This window comes from Lutjanus erythropterus, chromosome 3 (genome assembly GCF_056507025.1).
Source record: "Lutjanus erythropterus isolate fLutEry1 chromosome 3, fLutEry1.hap2, whole genome shotgun sequence".
NCBI classification, from domain to species: Eukaryota; Metazoa; Chordata; class Actinopteri; order Lutjaniformes; family Lutjanidae; genus Lutjanus; species Lutjanus erythropterus.
Window position 1 is genome coordinate 12,352,360 of NC_139319.1, and position 23,696 is coordinate 12,376,055.

General features: G+C 40.7%; 1 protein-coding gene across 8 annotated transcripts in view; it reads right to left on the reverse strand.

The window, feature by feature from the left end:
- The window catches only part of fat1a (FAT atypical cadherin 1a), a 103,530-nt gene that overhangs the window by 51,396 nt on the left and 28,438 nt on the right, over nucleotides 1-23,696 (reverse strand). For all 8 annotated transcript variants that reach the window (XR_014769831.1, XR_014769830.1, XM_084715050.1 and 5 more), the window contains exons 4-6: nucleotides 10,288-10,349; nucleotides 1,900-2,229; nucleotides 94-310 (exon numbers count right to left, since the gene is read on the reverse strand). Coding sequence is in view for 6 of the 8 variants with exons in the window: in XM_084715050.1 (XP_084571176.1) it covers nucleotides 94-310; nucleotides 1,900-2,229; nucleotides 10,288-10,349 (609 nt within the window). In the remaining 2 variants the exon portion in view is untranslated. The remainder of the gene's footprint in view (nucleotides 1-93; nucleotides 311-1,899; nucleotides 2,230-10,287; nucleotides 10,350-23,696) is intronic.

Sequence of the window (23,696 nt, forward strand, 5' to 3'; positions counted from 1 at the left end):
TCCTAAAGTGTCAGAGCTTTTCTACCTGTGAAGCATTTCTACAGTATACATGCACGAGCACAACAACAGAGATGAATTTAAAGGAGGCAGTACCTGTGATTTCAAACCACACAGGAACATCAGAGGACTCGGTGGCAACAACGCCCACCATGTGCGCCACAGGGTCGCTTTCCATGACAGAAAAGGCGAAGGGGGACTCCTCAAAAAGCAGAGGAGCCGCATCAGCCGGCAATTCTGGTTTGGGAATCCACTCGATGTGCAGACGACAAGTGGATGATTTCTGAGGGCGTCCATTGTCGACAGCTTTAATCTGAGAGAGGCAGAGAATGAAAGGCTGTTACACAGTGTTATGCAACATTTTTGTTGCAAATTAGCTTCTGCACAGCACGGCTCTCTGGTGGATCCTCTGCCTGAAACTCTTCAGAAGTAAATACACAAGAAAGTTTGGTTATGGAGCGCGCTTGTTAATGCTTACAGATAAAACACCAGTAAACAACATTATATTTTACACACAGTGCCACCATACTTTAAGTAGAACTGCTGATTTAAGACAAAAGCCAGAGAATGAGTTGTGTTTCAATTGTAAAAGCTCTTCTTCTGTACTCTGAGCTTTCCACATGGCAAGGCAACCTTGTAATCTGAAAAACAAAACACCTTTTGTGTGGTATTCTTTTCTGATTCAACCTTTTATAGGGACTTCAGTGACTGTAAACTGTGGTGAGCAGCGTCTTCATGCAGCAGGAAACATGAATTTGGCTGTGTTAAGACATGAAATCTGGGTGAAAATCAGTTTAAACCAAAAGAGATGAGTGTTAAATATCACCGCAGCATTTTTCACAGCCAACCGTGATGACTAAACAGGGGTAGATTTTTGCTTTTTCTCTTAGAGGTGGAAGATTGACAGATAACGATGGTTTTCACACATATATAACACTTTCGTTTCCCAGTAATTCTAAGATACTCTGCAAAAAAACAGCTGCCATGATGAGTAGAAAATGATTTTGATGAGTGCTGTAAAAGAAGTGTCACATCTATGATTGACAAATTTGGCTCTCAAAGGGATTGTCCACCCAAAAATGAAAATTCAGTCATTATCTACTCACCCTCATGGCGATTAAAGGTTGTTTTTCAGTCCATAAAACACTGCTGGAGATTCACAGGAAAACAGCATTGCAGAACCTTCCATCGTTTTTAGACGTAAAAAACAATCGAAAAAATATAAGCCTAAGCCTAAATCTTCATTGTAGATCCTTAGTGTGGACAGGCTGAACTGGGTGTGTGAACAGCATGTCACGCTTTAGGAGACTTGGATTACACCGGACGAGAAGTATGGAAGCATTTTCTGGGTTTTTTCGGTTGTTTGAAAACTGGTCACCATTTACTTCAATTGTTTGGGAGATTCTGCAACACCGTTTTCCTGCCAAACTCCAGCAGTGTTTTATGGACTATCAAAATAAACCCAACCTTCACTCGACATGAGGGTGAATAGATAATGACTGAATTTTAATTTTTGGGTGAACTATCCCTTTAATGACCAAGGCACGACAGTCATAGGACCATGTTAATAAAGCATGCCTACTGTGTATCCTTTTAACAACTAGATCTTAATTGGATAATGTGGTCTAGTGTTTGGAACATGCTTCTTAAAATTTAAAGTAGATGCTTTATGCCAGTAGTATTCTGGACATGAAGTGGACCAATTATCCTGTTTACTGCGTTCTTAAACACAAAAATGGATAAAAGAGAGGCCCAAGAAACAAAGTGGGGAAGAAAATTTGAGAGGAATAGGAGAATACAACAGTAAAACAATAAAGAAGCACCTGTTTACTGTAAAATTTACAGCTCACTGAGAGACCATCAGACTGAGGGCAGGATGAAGCCCCGGGATTAGATACTCACTGTAAGAATGTCGTACTCTCCAGCAGAAGAGAACTTCTTGGAAGACACCAGGCCAGTCTTGGGCTCGATAAAGAACTTTCCGTTTTCATCTCCCTCCTCGATGCTGTAAGAGATCTCGGCATTGGGTCCCTCGTCGCGGTCCGACGCGATGACCCGATACACGGGGTCTCTCTTCGCGGCTCTCTCTTTCTCTGGCCTCTCCCGCTCTGGGAGCTTGATCTTGTAGATCTTCTCCAGGAACAGCGGCCTGTTGTCGTTCTCGTCGAGGACCCGGACGATGACGCGGACAGTGGTGGATTTGGCGGGAACACCATGGTCGGTGACAGTGATCTGAGGGGAAAGAATACAAAAACTCAGACCTAGAAGTAGGTTGACCCATAGTCTTGAAGCTGAACAGAAGGAAACAAATATCTGATGAAGTAAACTTTATATCACGCTCTACAGCAACGTTTCCACTTGAAGTACCCTAAACTTTTAGTTCCAAGAAAAACTTTTAACGGAATTAAGAACTAAAACGTTCCTTCAGTCTGTTGTTTCCACCACAGTCTAAAAGCCTGTGAAGATTAGGCAAATTAGTCTGCCAACGTATGAAAAAAGTCACAGCTGTTTTTACACGTAATTTTTCTATTTGACTATACAACAACTACGCCCTATAAAGCAACAGATTTGTACGACACAGAGCAGCAATTCCTGTCGGCACAAATGCTCAATAACGCCTGGACTTCATTATAAGTTCATCTGTCGGATTCTTTCTTCTGTATCTCTCTTATCTTGTTAGGTATTTTTTCTTTTCCACTCAAACATGGATGCAGCAAAGCCCTGAATCTCTTCCATAGTGACAATGTTGGGCAACGAGGGGCAGTAAATAACAACAACAAAAATTATAATTCCAGCAATATCATTGAACATTATGTACGACTATCATGAGAGTTTGTAAAGATCAAGACAGCTGTTAGAAATTCATTATTCCAAAGTCTAAATTTAATCAAAGATGAGATAAAAAAAAAGGGGGGGGATGTGTGCTTTTTCACTTCATCATGCTTTCATTCCACTTCTTCCTCTGAAACTTTACTAGCAGCCAAAATTAAAGGCAGTTCCCTCTTGAGATTTGCTGTCGGGGGGTCTAATCTTTCTACACGTTCTTCACTTAGAAAAACAAATACGCATCAGTAGCAGGCTGTTCTACACTCGTCTACTGCAGGATTTTTTTAACCTAATAATTTAATCTCTGCAGTATAATGAACAAATCCAGCCAAACACTTAGTCATTAAGGACTCTATAGAGCATTCATGCTGTAAAAGAGGGGCTTTATCAGAACTACAAATACAAATCCCTGGTATATAAACACTAATCCTGAGTCTTGTATGGCAAAAATTTCTGACAGAAAAATACAAAATAGACTAAGTAGAATTTTATGTATCTTCATCCCTGCTACAGAGACAGTACATGACATTAACAGCAGCTCTTAGATGTAAGATACAAGAGATTTATTTATCATTATACAAAAGGGTTGCTACTCATGGGAAAACACTAAAAAATAATATACAGTAGATTGGCTGAAGAGATGAAAGTTAAAACTATTTTTAAAAACTATTTTACATGGATCAGTGGTGAGGATGAATTTAGTCTCAGCCTGAGGAAAGAAGCTGCTCTTCAGTCTGGTGGTACTGCAACAGATACTTCTGTATCTCTTGCCAGATGGCAGCAGTATGCAGCCTGTGCCAGGGGTGGGGATTGTCTTTTAGTATCCTTTGGCTCGGCGCAGGCATCTCACCCACCCGATATCACTACTGCCCGGTAGATGGGTAACAGTAATGGTATGCCTGGGTGGTTTTAATCACCCGCTCCATAGTCTTCCTGTCCTGGAGCGTGCCCATTCCATGGCAGTTTGTGATGCTTCCAGTCAGGATGCTGTCTTTTGCGAGGACTTGGCACAGGAATTTTAAGTTTCCTTGAGGAATACAGCCGTTTCTTGACCAAAGTGGAGATGTGTGATGTCGATGACAGGTTCTCTGTGATGTGAATTCCCAGGAACCTCAAACTGTTCACCTGCTCCAGCTCAGCCGCACTGATGTAGACAGGGGCCTGACCGTCTTTGCCTCCTCTTTCCGAAAAGCAACAACCAGCTCCTTGGTTTTCCTGATGCTGAGCAGTAAAATGTAAGGTGCAAGAGCCTGTTTGATTTAGCAGAGAGTCACTTTACTGCTGCTAGTTAATATGTAGAGCTGGTGTATTCAACTAAACATGATTTGTTTCATCTGGAAGCTGCTACTGCGAACTAAAAACTTTCCTAATCTGAAATAACATTTAATATCTTTGCCTGTGATCATCATAACAGTAGCTCGTATGGCTGCTACACGAACAACCCACCAGAGCTAATTATTTTTAATTAGCTGCACCTCTTCATTCTGATAGCACCAGCTGTACTGACTCTGCTGCTGTGTGTCAAACTTGCAAACAAAGATTTTGCACTGCTAATAAACATTAAGACTTACTGGCCTCCGCTGAAGGCCGGGGGCTATTTAAAACCCCAGACGTACTCAGTATAAAAGACAGTGTCGCGCAACTGAATCATTAATGGGGCCTTAATTTAAGCCATGACATCAAGTGTTACTGGCGGCATGCTAACGCTTTGTAATTTGTGCCATGATTATGTGTCTTCAGACGTTTGAGTGCACAGTTTGAGGAGTTTAATCAAAAGCAAAGAGCCACAGGCTGACCTAAACAAACACCATTTTCTATTTTCAATCGAGTCCCAGAAAGATATGCTCTAGGGTTTGTGCGTCTGAGCACTGGCAGAGATGCAAGCATTTCTAGCTTCAAGCTGCAAAATAGTGTAGAAGGGCAGAACAAATGTCACAGTCATTTAAAACCATCTGCTAAGTGCCTCACTAAAAACAGTGAGAGTCCAGGGCAATGCACACACCATTTGGTACCATAGTTTCAATTACTAAAGTAATGTGTTTTTGTTTTTCTCGCAGTGTCTGCAGCTGTCCGTGCTATTCACATGAGCAGAATTAATTAAATCGGTTGACAAGAAACCTGAGTGTGAATGTCTCTCTCAGGGAGGATATGCTGGTGCCCGTTCTGTGCCGTGTAATGAACATTTCCATTATGATCACATGAGCTTTCTGGCCTCATATACGTCGGTATAGTGCCTGATGTTCCTGATTACATAAAATACCTCGAGGCTCTCTCTTTATGGAAGGAGACATAAAGAATTGAAATGAAATGTCCCGGCATGATACCTTAACAAAACTGCTATGTGTCTAACTGTCTCCATGCACACTATCCATCACCATGTGTCTCTCTTTGGAACATTTTCATCAAAAGCCTTTTGTTTGATAATTAGTCAAACCACACAACAGAAAGAGAAGCTACACCAGAGGGAGTGTGCCTCTTTGCATCAGTATAGCACTGCTGTGAAGTGAAGCAAACTGAGCCAACCCATTATGTTCTGATTATCTATTGCAAAACTTTTAGCTTCATCTGACCGACCATATGCAAGTGATGGTGTTTTAATGCATTCTGTATTAATTAAAATAACCTGGGTACTGGGATGCACTGTGCAGGACTTTGTAAGTTAGTTACTCTACATATGTAGATTGTGTTTGGCTGTAATCATGGGGAAGCTGAACTGAAGCCAACGTTCCACACCAGTTGTTCAAAGAGAGCAACGCATTCTTTTTTTAATTATCAAACGTTCATTGAAGAGGAGATACGAATGCCCATTGTAATAACCGCTGAATCAAATAGAGAAAAAACAATATCTCATTGTTAGAAGATTGTTACTCGCAGCATGTTTCCACTGCGGGAACTTTTCCCGGGGTACCAAGAAACATTTGAGGAACTCATGTTGGTGAGGAGTTTAATCAAAAGCATTTCAACCAGAGGAAACGTGTGATTTTGTTCCTGCAAAAAGTACTTCCCAGTAGCTCAGGAACCCAGGGCTTGAGCATAGTCCCTTTGTCTTCATAGTGCCTGGAACTTATGTAGTCAAAAAAGGCTATGCATCAGCTTTCAAAAATCAGTTCTAATCTAAACTGTTCCTGTGCCATAGCTGCCACTTAATATAGTGTGATCGACTGTTGTGTCAATTAATTCCTCTTCTTTCAGCTGCTCTATAATTACAGGTCGCCACAGCAGATCATCTGTGTCTCACTGGCCAACGGGGCCTCGTAAAAACCCTGCATGGCATTTTGATGATCCGCATATTTGATTTGGAATAGGCTTAAACACCGGATACCCTTCTTGACGTAACCCTCCCCATTTATCCGTGTTTGGAAGTGGCAATTAGGAATGCACTGGATCTTGCATCGCCAGTGGCTGGAGAGCAACCTGAGCGCAGACGGCGGTGGGGATCAGCTTGCTAGCCCTGTGATCAGTAGATGAAGCACTGTGGGTCCTCAGCCACAGTCTCCCTGTGTCAGTCCATTAATCAATTAGGGCTGCAATGAACAATAATTCTCACAGTCAATGAATCTTTCAGTTACTTTCTTGATTAATTGACTAGTTGTTTGGTCTATAAAATGTCCATTGTTATGCTATTATTTTAAGGATATATGCAGATCGTTTGAGTGATTTATTTAACATTTACTGAGGACGAAACTAATTTACACCATTTCAAAGTACCACAAATCATGCGTGGGGATTTTACTTTGCCAGACTGCTTTCGCAACAAGTCACGGTAAAAGTTCAAGCTTAAGAATAGATCGATAATGGCTGTCAATGGCCTGACTTCAAACTCAAAAACTGTTGCTAAGTTTTGCAATGTTTAGGTCATCCTGTTGAATTTGGCCTTAGCATGTATGGCTAATGTGGCTCTTCTCAAAGGCTGGAGTGACGTTGAACTAATGTTAATATTAAAAGAGAGTCAAGAGGAAATGAAGCCAACTAAATAACAAGAGCGGTAGGTTGAATGCCGATTGGCTCCTACACCTTTTCCAAAGTCAAATTTAAGCACTTTTCAAGAATTGTCAAGCTGCATTTTCAAGTTTTACCACTGGTAAATAACATATTTACATGCATATATTCAAAATTAGATCAGTTCAGGCTCCCAATTACATTAAATTAAATGCTATCGTGCTAAAAACAACAAAAATTATGTTTTGGAATAGTATTTTACAGAGGAGTGACAAATTAGAGGAAAACACAACTAAATGTGTCACCTGTCTGTAAGTCAAAGTGTCCTATTCAGCCTGGCTGAGCCAATATCCTACATAATTTATTTATTTATCTACAAAGTGAACTATTCAGTCAGGTAGCAATTTATTATAAAATAAGTGCAACTGCAATTTCAACCAGTTTCACTCTGTCTGCTTTCCAAGCACTTTTCAAACCTTGAAAACACTACATTAAAATTTGAGTGTTTTTAAAGATCTCCCACACCTGTACAAGCCCCGTTAAACTAGAGATAATGATTTTTATTCCCCACTGACGAGTCGATTGGTTAAAGAGTAGGCAAAAATTTCAGTCAACCAACATTTTCTTTGGTTGATTACAGCCCTACACAGTAGAATCTGATATCCGAGTCAAATAGGCCAAACTAACAACCTTTCCAGGGTGTACCATGCATCTCGCCAGCTGCATGCTGGGAAAAGCTCCAGACAACAGATGTGAACAGCCCATTCACCTCTGCTTTTCCATTATGATGCTCTCTCTACAATCCCAGGCCTGAATCCTAAGCATGTCCTGGCATGTCCCACTTAAGCTATTTACCCACCCCCCTCCTTCCTGGGATGGAGGCCTCTCATCCTGCCGCTAGAGCCCACACTCAGACCATCAGGAGCAGCTTTGCCTTTTTCTCAAATTCCCCCACCGCCTTTCTGCCTTTAGCTCTCTCTCTGTTTCACACACAGGCACACGACTCCCACCTACCAACCCCCCATCCATCTCATCATAAAAGCTGAAGGCCCCCTGTGCTCCCTCCACCTCCTCTTGGCATTTGGTGCAAACAATGCTGACACAGCCCCCACCCTAATTGCTCCACATGTTCCACATGGCCCCACATGTTTCGTTTCTTCTCCTACAACAAGCTCGCACAAAAACTTCAACGCCAGCCAGGACTGCAATTTGATTTGCACTGCCAGCACCCAGTTCGCACACAAAGGCATGTGTGCACACATGTATTCTTCTGAGTCATGATTAACCCTCGATTAGCTGCCCTGAGGATACGCTGAGGTGTTTGAGTGTGCGTCGGTGTGGGGAAGGCAAATTGCAGGGTTTAGGGGTCTGTGCTCATGCCCCACAAATGTTTAGCCCAATAAACAGCTTCCTGTCGGATTCCCAGTGACCAACAAGCACAAACTTCTTAAGTTGCCATGGTTACACAGCTCTTCCCAGGCTGTGTTCACTCAGCCACTTTCAACCTATTTAGGTCAGAAGTTACTTGCTTTAAATTATCCCTCCATCTCATATTCAAATTAAACAGGAGTGTAAGAGAAACTTTTGATTAGTTACTTTTCAGAAAAATGTTGGTTCTTTTTGCACTGGAATTATAGCATCTGATATAATTACAAGCTTTGGTAATAAACAAAGAAAGAATATTAGCATCAAGTGAATAGGCGTGTTGAATTTGGCGCAACATTAAAGAGCACCAGAGTTTGAGCTTTTGAGTGTTTAATGTGGTTATTAAATGTCTGTCTGGAGGCATTTTGTCAAATGAGACAAATGAACAACATTCATGAACTCAGCTTAGGCGGGAATTAGCTTTTCTTTTGTTTTCTTTATTTTATTTTTTTTACAGATACAAAGACTTTGCCTCAGACACAAGTTCGAAAGTAGTCATTCAACAGCTTTCAGCCACATGTTGGAGGTAGCAATTTAAAGTCTACAGCAAACTGCTAGACGGAGGAGCTTTGGGCTGGGATGGGTTTGCATCTTTTTCTGATCTTTAAGAGTCAAGATTTAGTCTATTGTTAGTCTCTTGTTTATTTGCATAGTTCAAAAGCAAAATGCCGTTCTTTCCAGCCCGTAGCAATGTAAAATGAAAGATAAACCAGGGCTCAGGACTGCCTGCTTGCTTAGGACAATAAAAATGTCATGTTGGTCAAGCAAATCTGTCAAATCATTTGCCTGACCAGCCAAGTGGTAAAAGAATCAAACTATTAAACTAGTTTGGTAATAGATTAATTCTTAATGTAATGTTTCATACAAAATGGCAGAGCATGTTTTTTTCAGCCCCTCAAATATGGAGATGACTAGCTTTGCTTCATCAGTTATCAAATTAAACTGAATAGTTTTAGACAGACTGATATATTTTCTATAGATGCTGCAGCTCTAAGTTAAACATGGCAACTGCTAATAAAACAATTTGTACAGGGCAAGTAAAAACTGACGCCGGGCAAGTAGATTTCCACTCACCAACCAGGCAAGTGAAAAAAAGCATTAATATTGAACCCTGTAAAAATATATATCTAAATATTCCTTAAAAAAACAATGCAAATTAAAGATGTAGAATAGAACTAAGACATATTGTTAGCAGCACAGTGCATTAAAACGCTCTACGAGAAAAGAAGTGCATGTTTCAGTTTAAAAAGTGCATGCTTGATGCCCAATACTCTTCACAAATTCAACATGCATAGTATAAAGGACTCTTTTAATATCTTGTTAATTCAATTGCCATTATCAACTTGATGTTTCTCTAAAGTAATACAGTTCTCCCTTATTCCCCACTTTCATCCCTATCATTTACTCTCAGTCCTGTAATGCAATTAGTGCAGAGCAATGTACAATCAGAGTATGAAATACAACACTGCGCTGGCACCAGATGCACCGGCATTAACTGTCACCCAGTGATCACTGAATTGTGTAACTTCTAACAATAATTAAAAGCTGTCCAATCTGCTCCCTGTCAGTACCGGAAACACAATTAAAGTGGCTATTATCAACCTCGGCTGTGTGGCGAGAAAGAGGGAGGGAAGCATCGGGAGAGAACAGAGCCCGGCTCAATTAAAACCCACAAGTTTAGACATCGGCCTCTTGGTTTGACAACAGTTTCCTGTCCCGGCTTGCTCCGTCCGCGAGACGGAACAGTGGGAAAGAACAAAGGAACAGTCACCAGGATCTCCCACACACCTCCCACCCCCACCCCCCACTCCATCCGGAAATCAGTACAAGGAAAAATTATTCCAAAAGGACCCTTCGTGCATGTACAAGAAGACTTGTTTTTGTTGGCAACATGTGGCACTCAACCAGAGTTGGCTGCAAATGCCAAACCTCAGAGACAAAAAGCCTCCTTTTAAACCGAACTGAACATGTTGACCTTGAGAGATTCTGATTATAATACTAATTAACGTCCTCATAAATAAATAAATAAATAAAGCTGACACCGACCCCGTCTCCAGCTTTTTCTTTTGAGTGGAAAATGTGCCAAAATAAAGTGCTTACCTCGAGAATGTGCTCATCTTGTTGCTCCCTGTCCAGTTTTCTTGAAGTAGTGGTGACCAGACCTGTAAGAGACAATCAATGATAATAATATTAATCACACGGCTATAGACTTAATTATGTCAAGGAACAAACACGTGAATCATCATCTTTACTTTTATTGTGTCATAAGCACATCAGCACACACACCACAAAGTAAATACACTGAAAGAGTCTCCTGAATGCATATGACATGAGAATTGATATGCTACTAACAAATCTGAAAAGCACTAGAAAAACTGGAAATTGTAATTGAATCAGAGGTCATTTCTTTATATACGCTTATATACTGAGCTAAGACCGACAGAATGGATTTTAAGGTATGAATGAGTGGGAGACATCTCCCTCCTCAAAAATACCCTGGCTTTGGATGAATCAGAGACACGGATCATGAGGAAGATTTCAAAAGACAACCGTGGACGCAAAGATCAAAGATCTTGATACTGCAACGTACTCCAATTTCATTTCATTATTTATTTTACATGATGTTAAGCATTTCAGTTTACCTACGATGACCCTGTTGGTTGTAAAAAAAAAAAAAAAAAAAAAAAAAAAATGAAATAAATCACTGAAAATTCTGGACTAGAGATGAAAGACGATATATCAGCCAACATCAGCCAATATTAGCTCATTGTGGATATACTGTTATCAGTGTACACTGACAGAACAAGAAATTTTGTAAAGAAATTCTAAAGAGGTGTTTGAGGAGTGCCTCCATCTCCCGGTTTGTCTGTCAGAGAGCACTGAAAAACGTATTTTTCGTTTGTAAAATGTCCCATTATAGGGACCTTTCTCAGAAATGTTGGTTTATGTAGGGATGTAACAATATATCTAATATTGCAATAAAAAAATGTCTCAATACTGTACCTGACTGTGACACTTGACCATGACATTATGTTAATTATTAACATTATTTGATTGTTTTTATTTCATTTTATAAAATGACTGCTACTGACTGCTGCACTGTTTTTGTTTTGCACTTGTGCATACGCAATTCAAGTATTCATTTCCAAAGACAGTGCTCAGCATTTTTTTTCTTTTGCAAATGCTTTGGTCATAGTTGGCTAATTTTACTTTATTTCATCAAAGAGGAAAATTTTATAAAACAAAAAATGCTCTAGATTCATTATTTAACACTTTGTTTTGACATTTTCATGTCACGTCCTTTTCTCTTTTTTTTGCAGTTTTTAATATTATGATAAAAATTCTATTGTGGACTTCTTATTGTATTGTTACATCCATAGTAATTTAATATAATCATAAAAAAAGTCCAGTATCAGTCGGATATACAGTGGACTAACTAAATTTGTAGCTCATGTTGTTTCTTCCCCTTTAAATAAAAAACAGAGCCAACAAAAAAACTTTGAGAAAGCACTTGGATAGTGTGAAGGAAAGAAACAATATTTGATAAACAGAACTCTAAAAACAACAACCTCCCACTCACTGTTGGGTGACATAATCTGAACCCTGCTGGTTATCTCATCAGTCACCCGTGAGTTAAGAGTTTGCATCTGGAGGAGTGCTCTCCCTGTAGGTCTTCCCTGTTTTTGGTCAAACCAGTTGCCAGACAGCCCACCACAGTGCCTTGCATATGTGAAATATCACAAAGGTCTGCAAAATAGAGCCCAAACAGCAGCATAGCCCTGACACCCTACGTTTAAGTCCACACGCTGAATAAATAGACCGTCGGGCAGACATCGCCCGCAGTCTTGAGCACTTTTTGAAACACAGAGACAGAAACTTCTGAAAAGATCCAGCTGCTGGTTGAAGTATTTCAAGGGTCTTTCTGAGCTCTATCGTTCATTTTAAGTGGAGGGATTGATGTCTTGTGACATCAATCGTTCAGAGGAGACTTTGTTAAGCCAAGCTTTGACAAAAGTAAAGATAAAACAAGCTCGAGTCGTGAGTTCCCGTCTAATCCGATTTTGAATCAAACTCACAAACGGAGAGAAGAAAAAGAAGAAAAGTGGGGGGAGGATACTGCTACATGGCTACGTTATAAGCAGCGTTCTGTTCTCACTACCAATGTAATTGCAACTTTGCAGAGACGCTGAGTGTAGAGTAGACATGCCAGTTTCAACCGCACCAGAGCTGTCTGCTTGCCACACTGCGCCTGATTAGCATAAAGCAAAGGATTTCCGAAACCCAAGCCCATCAATGGCACATATGCCTGCAACGAGAATAGCAGGCCACAACTTACAGGTCCTGAAATAGCCCTTCCTCAGCACTGCAATTGAGGCACATGAGCAAGGCGCTTTTGCTCCCCCTTTTTTATCCTCCCCTTCTTAGGCTTTATTTAATCTTCACAGCAAGCTGCAAAGATATAGGGCTACTGATACTCAGTTAGAAAAACATAAAACACCAAACATTTCCGGTGGGTGCAACCCATGTTTTTGCTCTGCTTACCCAACATGGCTACATACTGACAAGCAACAAATTTAGTTAATAGTTAATCTTATGCTTATTTTGCCCCAAAATTTAAATATGCATAAACCTGCTAAAAACAGGTGATTGACTCTTTTCCCACTGACAGTACACAGGTTTGCCTTTCTGTTTTTTTGCTTTTGTGTGCTGGAAAGCCACGACTCAACTCGTGTGTGTGCAGGAGAGCAGAGAGAAAGAGGTTTTAAAAATTTTGTGTGTTCAGCTCTCGGTACTTTTGTAGCTTCTGATTGAATTTCTGTGGTTTGGAGTTCAGTTTCTCTCCTCCTTTGCTGTTTGTTCTTTCAGGAATCTGCTTCATTTTACTGTTTCATATTGCTTTCAGCTGGCTATAAGTCATGTTAAGTTACTGCTAATGAATACCCAACATTTCCCGAAGAATTTATAGTAAATGAAACATCCATTGTTTTACAGACACTTGACTTAAGACAAGCACGTCCCAGTAAATACAGACCTTCACACAGGTGCAATCTAGGCTGTACTGGGCTGATGCATCAAGAGAACAAAACAGCATGGAAAAAATAAGCCTTGCCTCTGCCGAAGAAGGATGAAAATTTGCATGCCTGGGTGCTACAATTATATCACTCTTGCTTGGATCTGGAGCTGATAAATACCTGTGACCACTGCAGGGTCACCTGACTCAGGAGTGAATGCTGATTGCACCCTTTCTCATTCAAGACAAAAGACTGGTGTGAGTGGGCGTTTGTGTTTTTTTTGTGCAGAGTAAAAGGGGCTTTTTATTAAAATAAAATAAAATAGCACCTACTGCAGGTGCAAATACGACAGATTAATCTAAATTAACACAAAGAGAAAACCTGCCTCTACCCCACTTCTAACACTGTTACATACGACCCCCCACTGAGTGAAAAGACATGTTCCATATCTGACGACGCAAATTAAGTTTAGTGAATTTATACGACCGGCAGGAATTACTGCTTGCAGTGTTGCGTTTTGTCTGCAAGAAAGTTTGCAGAGGATCAGCATGGGTTACATGAGTTAGCGAGCTGTAGATTATTACCATCAAAGTTAATAGTTCTGCTGTGCCACATCAAAACAGACCACGCTGACTAATTATTCATGTGCTTTAGCAAGGCTGGAGCTGATGGATGATAATGTTTTTAAGCTCCCCTGTGTGCTGTGTTAGGTAACTCCTTTCTCTGTACATGTATTATAGAGCAGAGTACAGATGACAGTATTAACCACACCGAGTCTACAGTGCGTCTCTGATTTGTAAATCCTCTGCAAGTCGGCGTCCTAATCGCAACTTGACTGGGTACCATAACAGATACGGCTCTCGTAATGTAAACAGCATACTCCCAGTACAGACTCACAGCACAGCAACGAACACAGCATTAGTGAAACCGATGAAATCACAAAACCACTGGCCTTCATCCAAAGCCCACACTGGAGAACATAACTGTGGTTTTAGTTCTGCCTTGCACAGACAGCAGAGAAGTCCCATCTCACAAACATAATTTACACCTTGATGCTGCAACAGTGGGCGCACCGGAAGATATGTTAATGAAACAGGGTAGCACATTACTGGATGCCTTTTTTTGAGGGTATATGTGCTTGTTTAAAAATTATGTATATTACTGATTCAGGAGTAATCTAATTCTCCACCTGACACACAAATTAGCACTGCTACCTCCAGCTGGAAATACGAATGGGACATTTGTTTTTTTTTTGTTTTTTTGTTTTTTTAAATGAGCTGCACAGGCAATTAAGAAAGCAAAAGTAGAGAGGAAGCGAAAAGTTATTCGGTGCTCATTTCACTGTGGTTACTTGCTGAAGTAAAAATAGCAACAGCAAAGCTCAGGGAGTAGGCGCACTCAGATTTCATGTATTACTCCCTGCTGAAGTTCCATTGTCCAGAGAGGCATTACAATTGGCAAGGTGTCATAAATATCAGGCATGTTTGATAAATACGGGACTCCTTCCAGATACTGTTGTTCCTTTGGCAACAGCAGGGTGCCGAACCGCTCACAGCAGGGCAGCAATGTTTCCTGCCAAACTGTGTTAATACACATCTCAAATGCAACAGACAATCCTATCATATAGTGAACATCTGTCTTTAATCCTATGGTCTGTCCTAGTTTCCTCTTTTCAATCGCCTAAAGTGTGTTCCACAGGTGTTCTGAGTTGTCTAATGCAGCAACTAATGCTTATAAAGCTGCAACGATTAGGCTCTTAATCTATTAGCCGAATGAAAGTAAATTAATTGCCAACTATTTTGATAATCGATTAATTGTTTCAGTTATTTTTTAAGCAAAAATGTGAGGGTTTGCTGCTTTTCTTTGTCATTTCTGATAGTAAATAGAGTGTTTAGGTTTTTGACTGTTGGCTGCACCATCCATTTTTTTCAGTTCCTGTCTGATTCCAATACCTGAATTTGTATATCTGCCAACTCTAGCACATTATATGTCTTGCTTTTCGGTGCTTTTCTCCAAACTACAGAAACGTTGAATCAGTTAACTGTCAAAAGCTCACTCTGTTGCGGATCAGTATGTGGGTCTGTGACATAAGTCTGATCTCCCCTGAGTGAATTATGTCAGTATCTGCAGCTGATACTGATATAGGATTGGATTAGTCACCGGTCTTCGAAATAATTCCAAATAGCACAAGTGCTCTTCTTTATCACCACAAGGTCTTCATCAACAGTCTCCTCTCTCTTCACACCTTCCTCAGCCTTCGTTCTAGCTAACCTCACAGTCGCCACCAAATTGGCCTAATGGTGGGAATGTATGGCCGGTGCATCCAGGGCTCCATCTGATAGATCAAATGTTTGCATGCTGAGTGTGAATGCATTGTGTTTCAGACAGTCTTTTTTTGTGTTTATATGTATCACGATTACAATGAAAATATGATCTATCTCTCAGCAGTAGTTTAACAGATTGTTTGGTGTCAGAAAATAGTTAAAATGTGCTCCACTCTTCCCTAAAACCCAATGTGACATCTTTACATGTCAAGAGTTCTACTTTCACGTTAGATGAAGGCAGCTAATCTTCTGGAGTTCGCATTTTTCAAGTAAAATTACTTAAAATGACTTAAAAATCAAACTGTCAAACAGTGCTGTTAATAAACTGATCAACAATAATAATTCACGAATTGTTGCAGCTCTACAACAGTGAACCCAGCAGTTCTGGGGCATGGCCTCTTGCTGAAAATGGTTTGAACCACAAGCTCGATTTTACTGCTCTCTCACATTTTTAAAGTTGAGTATTTAAAAATTTTGATGGAGCATGAAACCAACATCCACTTCAAGATGCAGAGATGTCTGGGAGAAGAATAAAATCTGAAATGCAAAAAATATGTTGCATCTACTGTGGATGAGTAAAGCTATTTGTGTTGCGGCTTAAACTGCTTTTGTTTGCTTCTGTTCCATTTTTTGTCTGACATGCTGCCAGATCTCTGACCACAGGACCTGCCACCCACTCTAATATCCAAGCACTGATATCACTCTCAGAAAATAATTCACAACAACTTGTCTCCAAAAAAACTAAACTTTAACATCCAAATCCGTTTAAACTCAAGAGTTTGATGAAAAGGCTACATGCTCACCAGGAATAGCCCTTTAACGCAGGACCCTGCTGGCACCAGAGTCCCAGCCAGTAAAGGTGCATACCTCTCGATCTGTACCTAAACGTTAAGGAACTGTAAAATGATTGGTTGGTAAGCCAGAGCTACCAGAGAAGTCTGCACTTCCAACCCACAGTCTTTGTCACAACACACACACACACACACACATACACACTCACAAAAGCCATCCTCAGGCGTGGGCTGAGCTGGGCCGACAGTAATTATAGCCATGCTGTTTTGAGAGGGAGAGAAAAACAACAGCAAAGCAGCAGTGGCACTCTCAATCATGTCCTTGAGCGCTACATCCACTGCTCCAAAATGGAGGCCTGGAGGGAGTTGAGGAGTCCAGGACATTGTTGGGCCGGTTCATACCCGGGCATTGCCGCTGTGATTAGCAGTCTTGAGAGTGACACACATATTTATGCGACACACATTTAGCTGTAGCTCTAGACATGCGGGAATGCGCTGGGTGTCTGCAGCGGCTGGACTTGTTGTGTAAAAAAGACCTTGAGATATTTAGTCTTTTTGTTGACGAGCTGACACCGAGCTATGAAAATGCATTATTTAAACCCCTGTTACCTCTCTCTCCTGTGAGGAAAATAACGAATGCAGGCTGCAACATTTGTTAGCCTGAGACCCGATGTTGAACCCCAGACGACTATATCAATATTCTCCGCTTTGTTATGAGTTAAGTGTGTGCCACTCGAGCCTAAAACAACACGGTGAAAAGTATCTGCTTTCACAGCTCATGATGGCATCTATATACTCAAATGAAAACTGTGGGACAGCAAAATCCAAAGGACTGTGGGAGTTAAAGAAAGAAAGGTTGCTATATCAAACCAAGAGCTGTTTGTCGCTTTCTTTATAACCCAAGTCTCCAAAATGCGGCTGAACGAGCGCTGCTGCCTGTTCTCTTTTAATGAGGAGGAAAGCAATGCTTGGCATGTCATTTAAAAGGCAGTATAGACCAACATAAGTCCAGTTCTGATGTCCATAAATGCACAGAATTTGACAAATGCAACTAAAAGAGGTCGTACGAGCTTATGCAAACACATGAATGTCTTTGTGAAAATGAGTAAAAGGCATTTCGTGGGGGGAGCGTTGTTTACATTAGGATTGAGATATCTCAGCACCTCACAGCTGCGAGGCTTATACGTAATCTGAAAAGACACCCATGCCATGGAAGACTCTGCGCTATAGGAGATTCGGGTTCCCAAGTGCTTGTGAAGGTGAATGTTATGAGGAGTTGTGCAAATGGATGGGGCGCCTGGAAGCAGCAGAGCAGCTGAGAAAAGGCATCACAGATAGTAACAGTATGAGACTGTGTGGGCACTTTGGCTGCGCAAGTGAGACATTTATGCATGTTGAGATTGCAGGCAGATGATTTGGTTTCGATACATATTGCTTGCCGTGTACACTCAGTCAGAGACCATCTTGTTTCATGATTTTCCCTTCTTGCCCTCATAGACTTTAGTGGGTTCCACAGCGGTCATTAGGCATCTGTCAAATCTACATGTAAAACCACCAAAGTAGTGTTGTTGTGAACGTATCTTAAGAATAAGTCTCGAAGGCCAATTAGACCGTTGACCACCTGTCAATCAAATGCTCTCTGTTGAGTATAAAAACATTTTAAGTTGATCTACTGGATCTGGAAAAGCTGATAATTTATTCAAATTTAATCTTTGGCAAGGAAATGCAGAACTGTAGAGATCACATATTCACAATTCTCACTGCATGTTGAAGTCCGTCAGCAAGGTCCTTTTGACAGATTTGGTGAATATATGTTTGACTGTGTAATGGCAAGAATTTAGCAATACGATATGTATCACGATACAAGGGTTACGATTCAATATATCGTGGTATATTGAGATTGAGACTGTAATCAAGGTGATGTATTGCTATTTTTTTAAAATCAAATTCCAGTAAAACAGTTACAGTTAGGCTACACAACATACCAACATATGCATAAAATCTGACTTAAAATTGTTTTTTATGCAATCTGAGCAGTGAGGACACATAAGTCCCCTGATATCTAGGAGTTGGAGGTTTAAACACAACACAAAATTAAATGGTGCCACCTTTGCATGTGTCACAATGTCATGAGAAAAGAATATAATATCACAATACTCGAGTGTATCGATATTTTCTTAAACAGCCTAACTGTCTTCATAGTGCCCTTTGAGCTGGAGAGTACAAAATGAAGTAAATTACTGTAACTTACTGGCTGTGGTACATCCACATTCATTTATAACCTCCACTACCAGAGTATAAACTGCTCCACAAAAGAGGAAGAGAGTCGATTGTAGAAATATGTTCTTTTAAATGAACTGTGTGGACTTGTCCTGTTAGAAACAGAGCCTGGTGTCTGACAGTTAGCAGGCCTGTTAGTTTGGACACTTTAATTTCCCTCTTTGACAACACTTTTTGTTGAATGAAGTGATGCACAACACCAAGAACAAAAAATGCCCCGAGGGAGTAAACAGCACAGTAGAGAAAACAGAAATGAGCTGGGAGTTCACAGTTAGCTTGCCAGCTAGAACAGTTCGCAAACTAGCACTTGCAAGTAGTCACTGCATCACTAAACTTCGAGAACAAAATATTTCAGGAAGATGAATTTCACGATTCCAAGCCCAACTGGTGTGAACTGGACTGTAAAAGGAATCGCATATGTCGAAAGACTGGAGCCAAAGGAGAAAAGTATATTAAGAATCAAGTTTAAAGTCCACAAAATACAAGTACTCAAATGTGTCGCTGCCTTCAAATTCACACACATTAGTCTCCTTATTTTTCAAGGCATTTTACACCCTCGCTGAAGTTCATTTGAGTAGGTGGGGCATTTTGATGTGCACCAACAACAGTGACCTGGCCCATTTAACAGATGTGTCTCAGAGCTACTTCTACATTAACTCTTGAGCAGGGACATTTCAAGTGATAAATCATTCAGAGTAAAACACTGAACACTGTAATTTCACTGTGTTGTAGTTTACCTCACTTGACTTCTTTGATGGCTGATCACCCTGCACATAATGATTCTGTACGCCTTCACCTTGCACAGAATTAATCACAGCTCTCCTATATTGTTGTTATAAAACCAAGAGGCAAATAAATGTTGATTTATCCATCCTTTTTGACACGATGCCAAGATGTGGCACTTCTTTGGCACTCTTTGAAAAAAACGCTTTTTAAAGATATCATGACACAAAGGTCCCAGGTTGGATTTGTTTCAGAGATACTGTGGTTAAACTGGATCTTAGCCAACTAAGCCACCGTGACCACTCTTTGAAGTTTTAAGAAGAAAATCAGCCATTTTTCATTTCCACATTTTCTTCTCACAATCTCTTTTGAGAGCTGTGACGATTGTTTGGCCTCTAAATCACCGGAAACATCAGGAAGTTGTTGGAAGTATCCATTTCCTATCTCACTTCCCCTGATAGTCGTTGGGGCTTTGGTAAACCACTGATAACACCACAGAGTGTGTGTGTGTGTGTGTGATTTCTCCCTCAAACAGAGAGGGTGTCACTGAAAGTTGATATGAGCAACAAGAGAAGTGGCTGATTCTCAGCTGCAGTCCCAGTGGCTGTTTTCCCTTACCTTTTCATTCAGCCCCGGGGATGACAAATGCACATAAAACCTGTCGAAGGTATCCAAGCTTGCCAAAGCATTACCCACGGCATTCCTTCTTCCGATTGATGACAATGAGCTGCTGGCTCCAGGCAAAGAAAAAGGATGGGCCAAAATTGTTTAATACGACTGAAAGAATTCACCTGGGTGTTACTTGCTTCATTCGGGTTTAACCACTGGAATGAAAGCAGCCATTAAAGGGCAAACACAATCACGTATAGGCAGCCATATCCTATTAAAGGCATGCACTTGTCTGCTTTAACGATACCATTGTCTGGTGACAAATACAGAAAGGCGCTATCATTATAGGGTGGAGTTTTCAACAGGCTTAGGTGCTCTGAGCACAAATTCATTTGTCCGGTCACCATAGACTAATGATAATATTGGTGATGTGTGCAATTAGTCGACTAAATGATTAAACATCGCCACCCTCACTAGTCAGCACCGGTTAAATTATTTATTAATGTTTCATTAGTGTGCAACGCCAATTAACTTTTGCCTCTAAGATGTTACACAGCTGCCTGCCACTAGTTGCCGCTGCAGCCCTGACAGACAGCAGCCACACTCTCTTCTTACTCCCTCCTCCCCTGTTGTTATCCACTAATTGGGACACACGACAGCTCGTAAAACCAGCACGGTCTGATCTAGAAAATGAATATGAGCTTGTATGTAGGCTGTGCTAGAATAAACTGGCATATAACCACTCAACTGGAGCGATGTGTAACCACATTCAGCACGAGCATGTGGACGTTAACCCGTAAGGAGAGCAGGCTACTTGGGCTAGCACTGCTGAAGTTAGCCACCATGGCAGCTCTGGGTAAAATATCCTGCTCGGTCTGAAAAGTTGACGCACATAGTGAGCCACTGTCATGCTGTTGTAGGATTATGTACAATGTTCATAATGCACGGTGCAAAGTGCCACACATTTCTGCAGCATTTAAAATATGATTTGTTTATTGTAGAATGTGACTAACGGCTTCAAATTGCTCTTAATATGTGCAATATTTTTTGGACAATGTTTAACATTATCAAATAATAAATTGTGCTTAATCTGAACAGTTTTCTGAGTGTTTTCCTACTTTTAGACTTGTCAACTAGTCTTAATTAAAATTTCCGTTTAACTGACAAAAAAAATTGTTTTCAGTAATATCCCTTGACAGTATGTTCCCAAAAGGCAATATCCAACACTGCAACAATTAGAGAAGCTTTAGAAAGTACTAATAGTGAACAGAGAAAGGTAGAATGGGTACAACAGGAAGTGGAGTAATGGGCATTCAGCAAGATAAGATCATTATCGTAGTGCTCTTTGCTCCAGCTCTCTCACCTTAGCTTAGGTATGAAAAACTTCCTGTGTGTGTTTAGTGTGTGTGTGTGTGTGTGTTCTGACAGCACGTTCTGCTTGACTGCCCTTTTCTAACACATGTATGTTCATGCATAAGAGCTCAGCGCTAAGGTCAGAACGTCACACCACAGTAACGGCATTTCAGCGAAGAGAGAGTGATTCATCAAGCTCACTCTCCCCACAGAAAAAGTGGGCAACTCGTGTCAACAACCTCAGATGAACTACCTCTGAGATCTGACAACTCCTTTATTAACAGAAAATAAAACTAGACTGCTAGTAGGCTGGCTGTCTCAAGTACTGAATGTGTGGAAAAAACATCCTTATTCTAAATCTACACCTGAGTGACAAATAACTCTAAAATAACTCTAAAAAAATACTCTACAATGCAACCAAGTGACATTTTACACATCTGACATACTGTACAATTATGTATCTGCCTGTCTCACACAAACATAAACAATATATTATATTGGTGGACAGAGCCACTGTGTTGTCACTTGTGCCCAACAGTTCTGAAGAGTTTGACATTATGCGATTGCAATCTTGTTATTTTTTAAACTAGAGCATTAGCAGTATTGGCAAGAGCGTGGAGCTGGTGGATGACGTGCTGCAACTGAACAGTACTTGGTTTAGCAGGAAATAAGGGCGGACTGCCCAGTTGCTGTCTTTCTCACATTACAACTAAAACAGTCACTAAAGTATGTTTCTGAAAACATATTTTAAGTGCAAAATAGGCAATGCAGTAACAGAATATTTATCCATATTTGATCAGCACTCCTTCGCTTTATTGTTTGATCCCAGGCTTTGCTGGAAACCTAGAAACACAATGGCATGGTCATGCCTGTAAGGGAGTCCCAGATCTCATGAGAGTGATCATTCAAAGCCAAACCATGATTGTTTTCTAATCATAACCAGGTGGGGTTTTTTTTCGTCCCTAAACCTACCCAGACTTTAACCACAGGTTGTTCAACGTGCACAATAAAGAAACAACACATACACATCTAACAAGAGTTTTGCAAATCTTGAGTTCCCTTCTAGACAGGACCTGACTATCTGGTTTAGGGATCTTTCTCATTTTACAGCCAAACAAAACTTTTTAAGCGTGAAAAACATAATGCAGTAACAGAATATTGATCCATATTTGATCAGCATTGAGTTTCATGAGTTGCAGTGTAAGGACTCACTGAGTCAAACAGTAGCCATGTCCCAAATCATACCCTCAAAAAGAGACCATAATAACCATAACCATAAACTCGTTAGGAAATTGTTCACTCAAGGTCATAAATCCAGTGAGAAGTAGGGCCATTTCTCATAAGACTTAATACAATCTGACTTCTTTTTGCCACCAGTGGAGTTGCCCCCTGTTGGCATTCTCAGAACTGGAAGTTCTGTCCACTTCCTCTTCTAACGTCTATGCATATTCTGTTGTGATCTGTTGACAACAAGCCTATGAGTCTTCCAGGAAATACAAGTTTCTGCAGCCGCCAAATCAGGGCTTAGGAGCCGGGAACAACCGCGGTCGTGTCTGTGGGTGGGATGAGATCTGTGCCACCAGACAACTGAGCACTGGTTCATCTTTTAAAATTTCACACCCGAGCAGCATTATTCAAATTCACTGATCTCTTACTGATTTAGAACACATAATTCATATCCAGCTGACTGGCACAATTTTCACCCCACCCCGCCCTGCCTCGTGTTTTTTCTTCTCTCTTTGCCAATCCCTTCAGTAGCGAGGCTATATCAAACCGTTAAGTTCTAAGCTCTGAGACGTTGGGACTGCAATAGTGTCTGCAAGAGAGAAGAGCTGGCCTTGCACTTTAATGACAAACTAAAGTCAGAGAACAGCCAAAACAGCAGGACTTGTTTACTTGGCAGAAATAAAGGAGGCCTAAGCCTTTCATCCTTGACTTTACTGAGCCAATGTGGCTCTGTGCGGAAAGAGGGCAACCAACGCCACCCAAGGCGTCAAGCGAAGCCTTCATATGTGTCTAAAGCTTAACAGGCTGCTTGGGAAGCTGCACAAGACTGTAGCCCATGATAGAAGGCTAGCTAGTTAGCTTGGAAACACATGCCTATAAAGTTCCAAAACCCACAAACAAAACATAGGCCTTAACGTCTTTTCCTTTTTCCCACCCCTTTGTAGAGCTTTGTAGATATGCCAAGACAGGGCCTATGCTTCCAATGCAATTTTAGAACATATAATTACAGAGACTTGCATGTTGTAAATTTAAACATTTTCAAAAACCTGTAATATGCGGTGAGAATGCCATATTGAGTTGATAATGTGGACAGATATCAGGTCTATTTTGATCTTATTTAATACCACAGGTATAGAAAATAAATCTAATCATTCCTCAAGACATGCAATTCAATTCTCAACCAAAAAAAA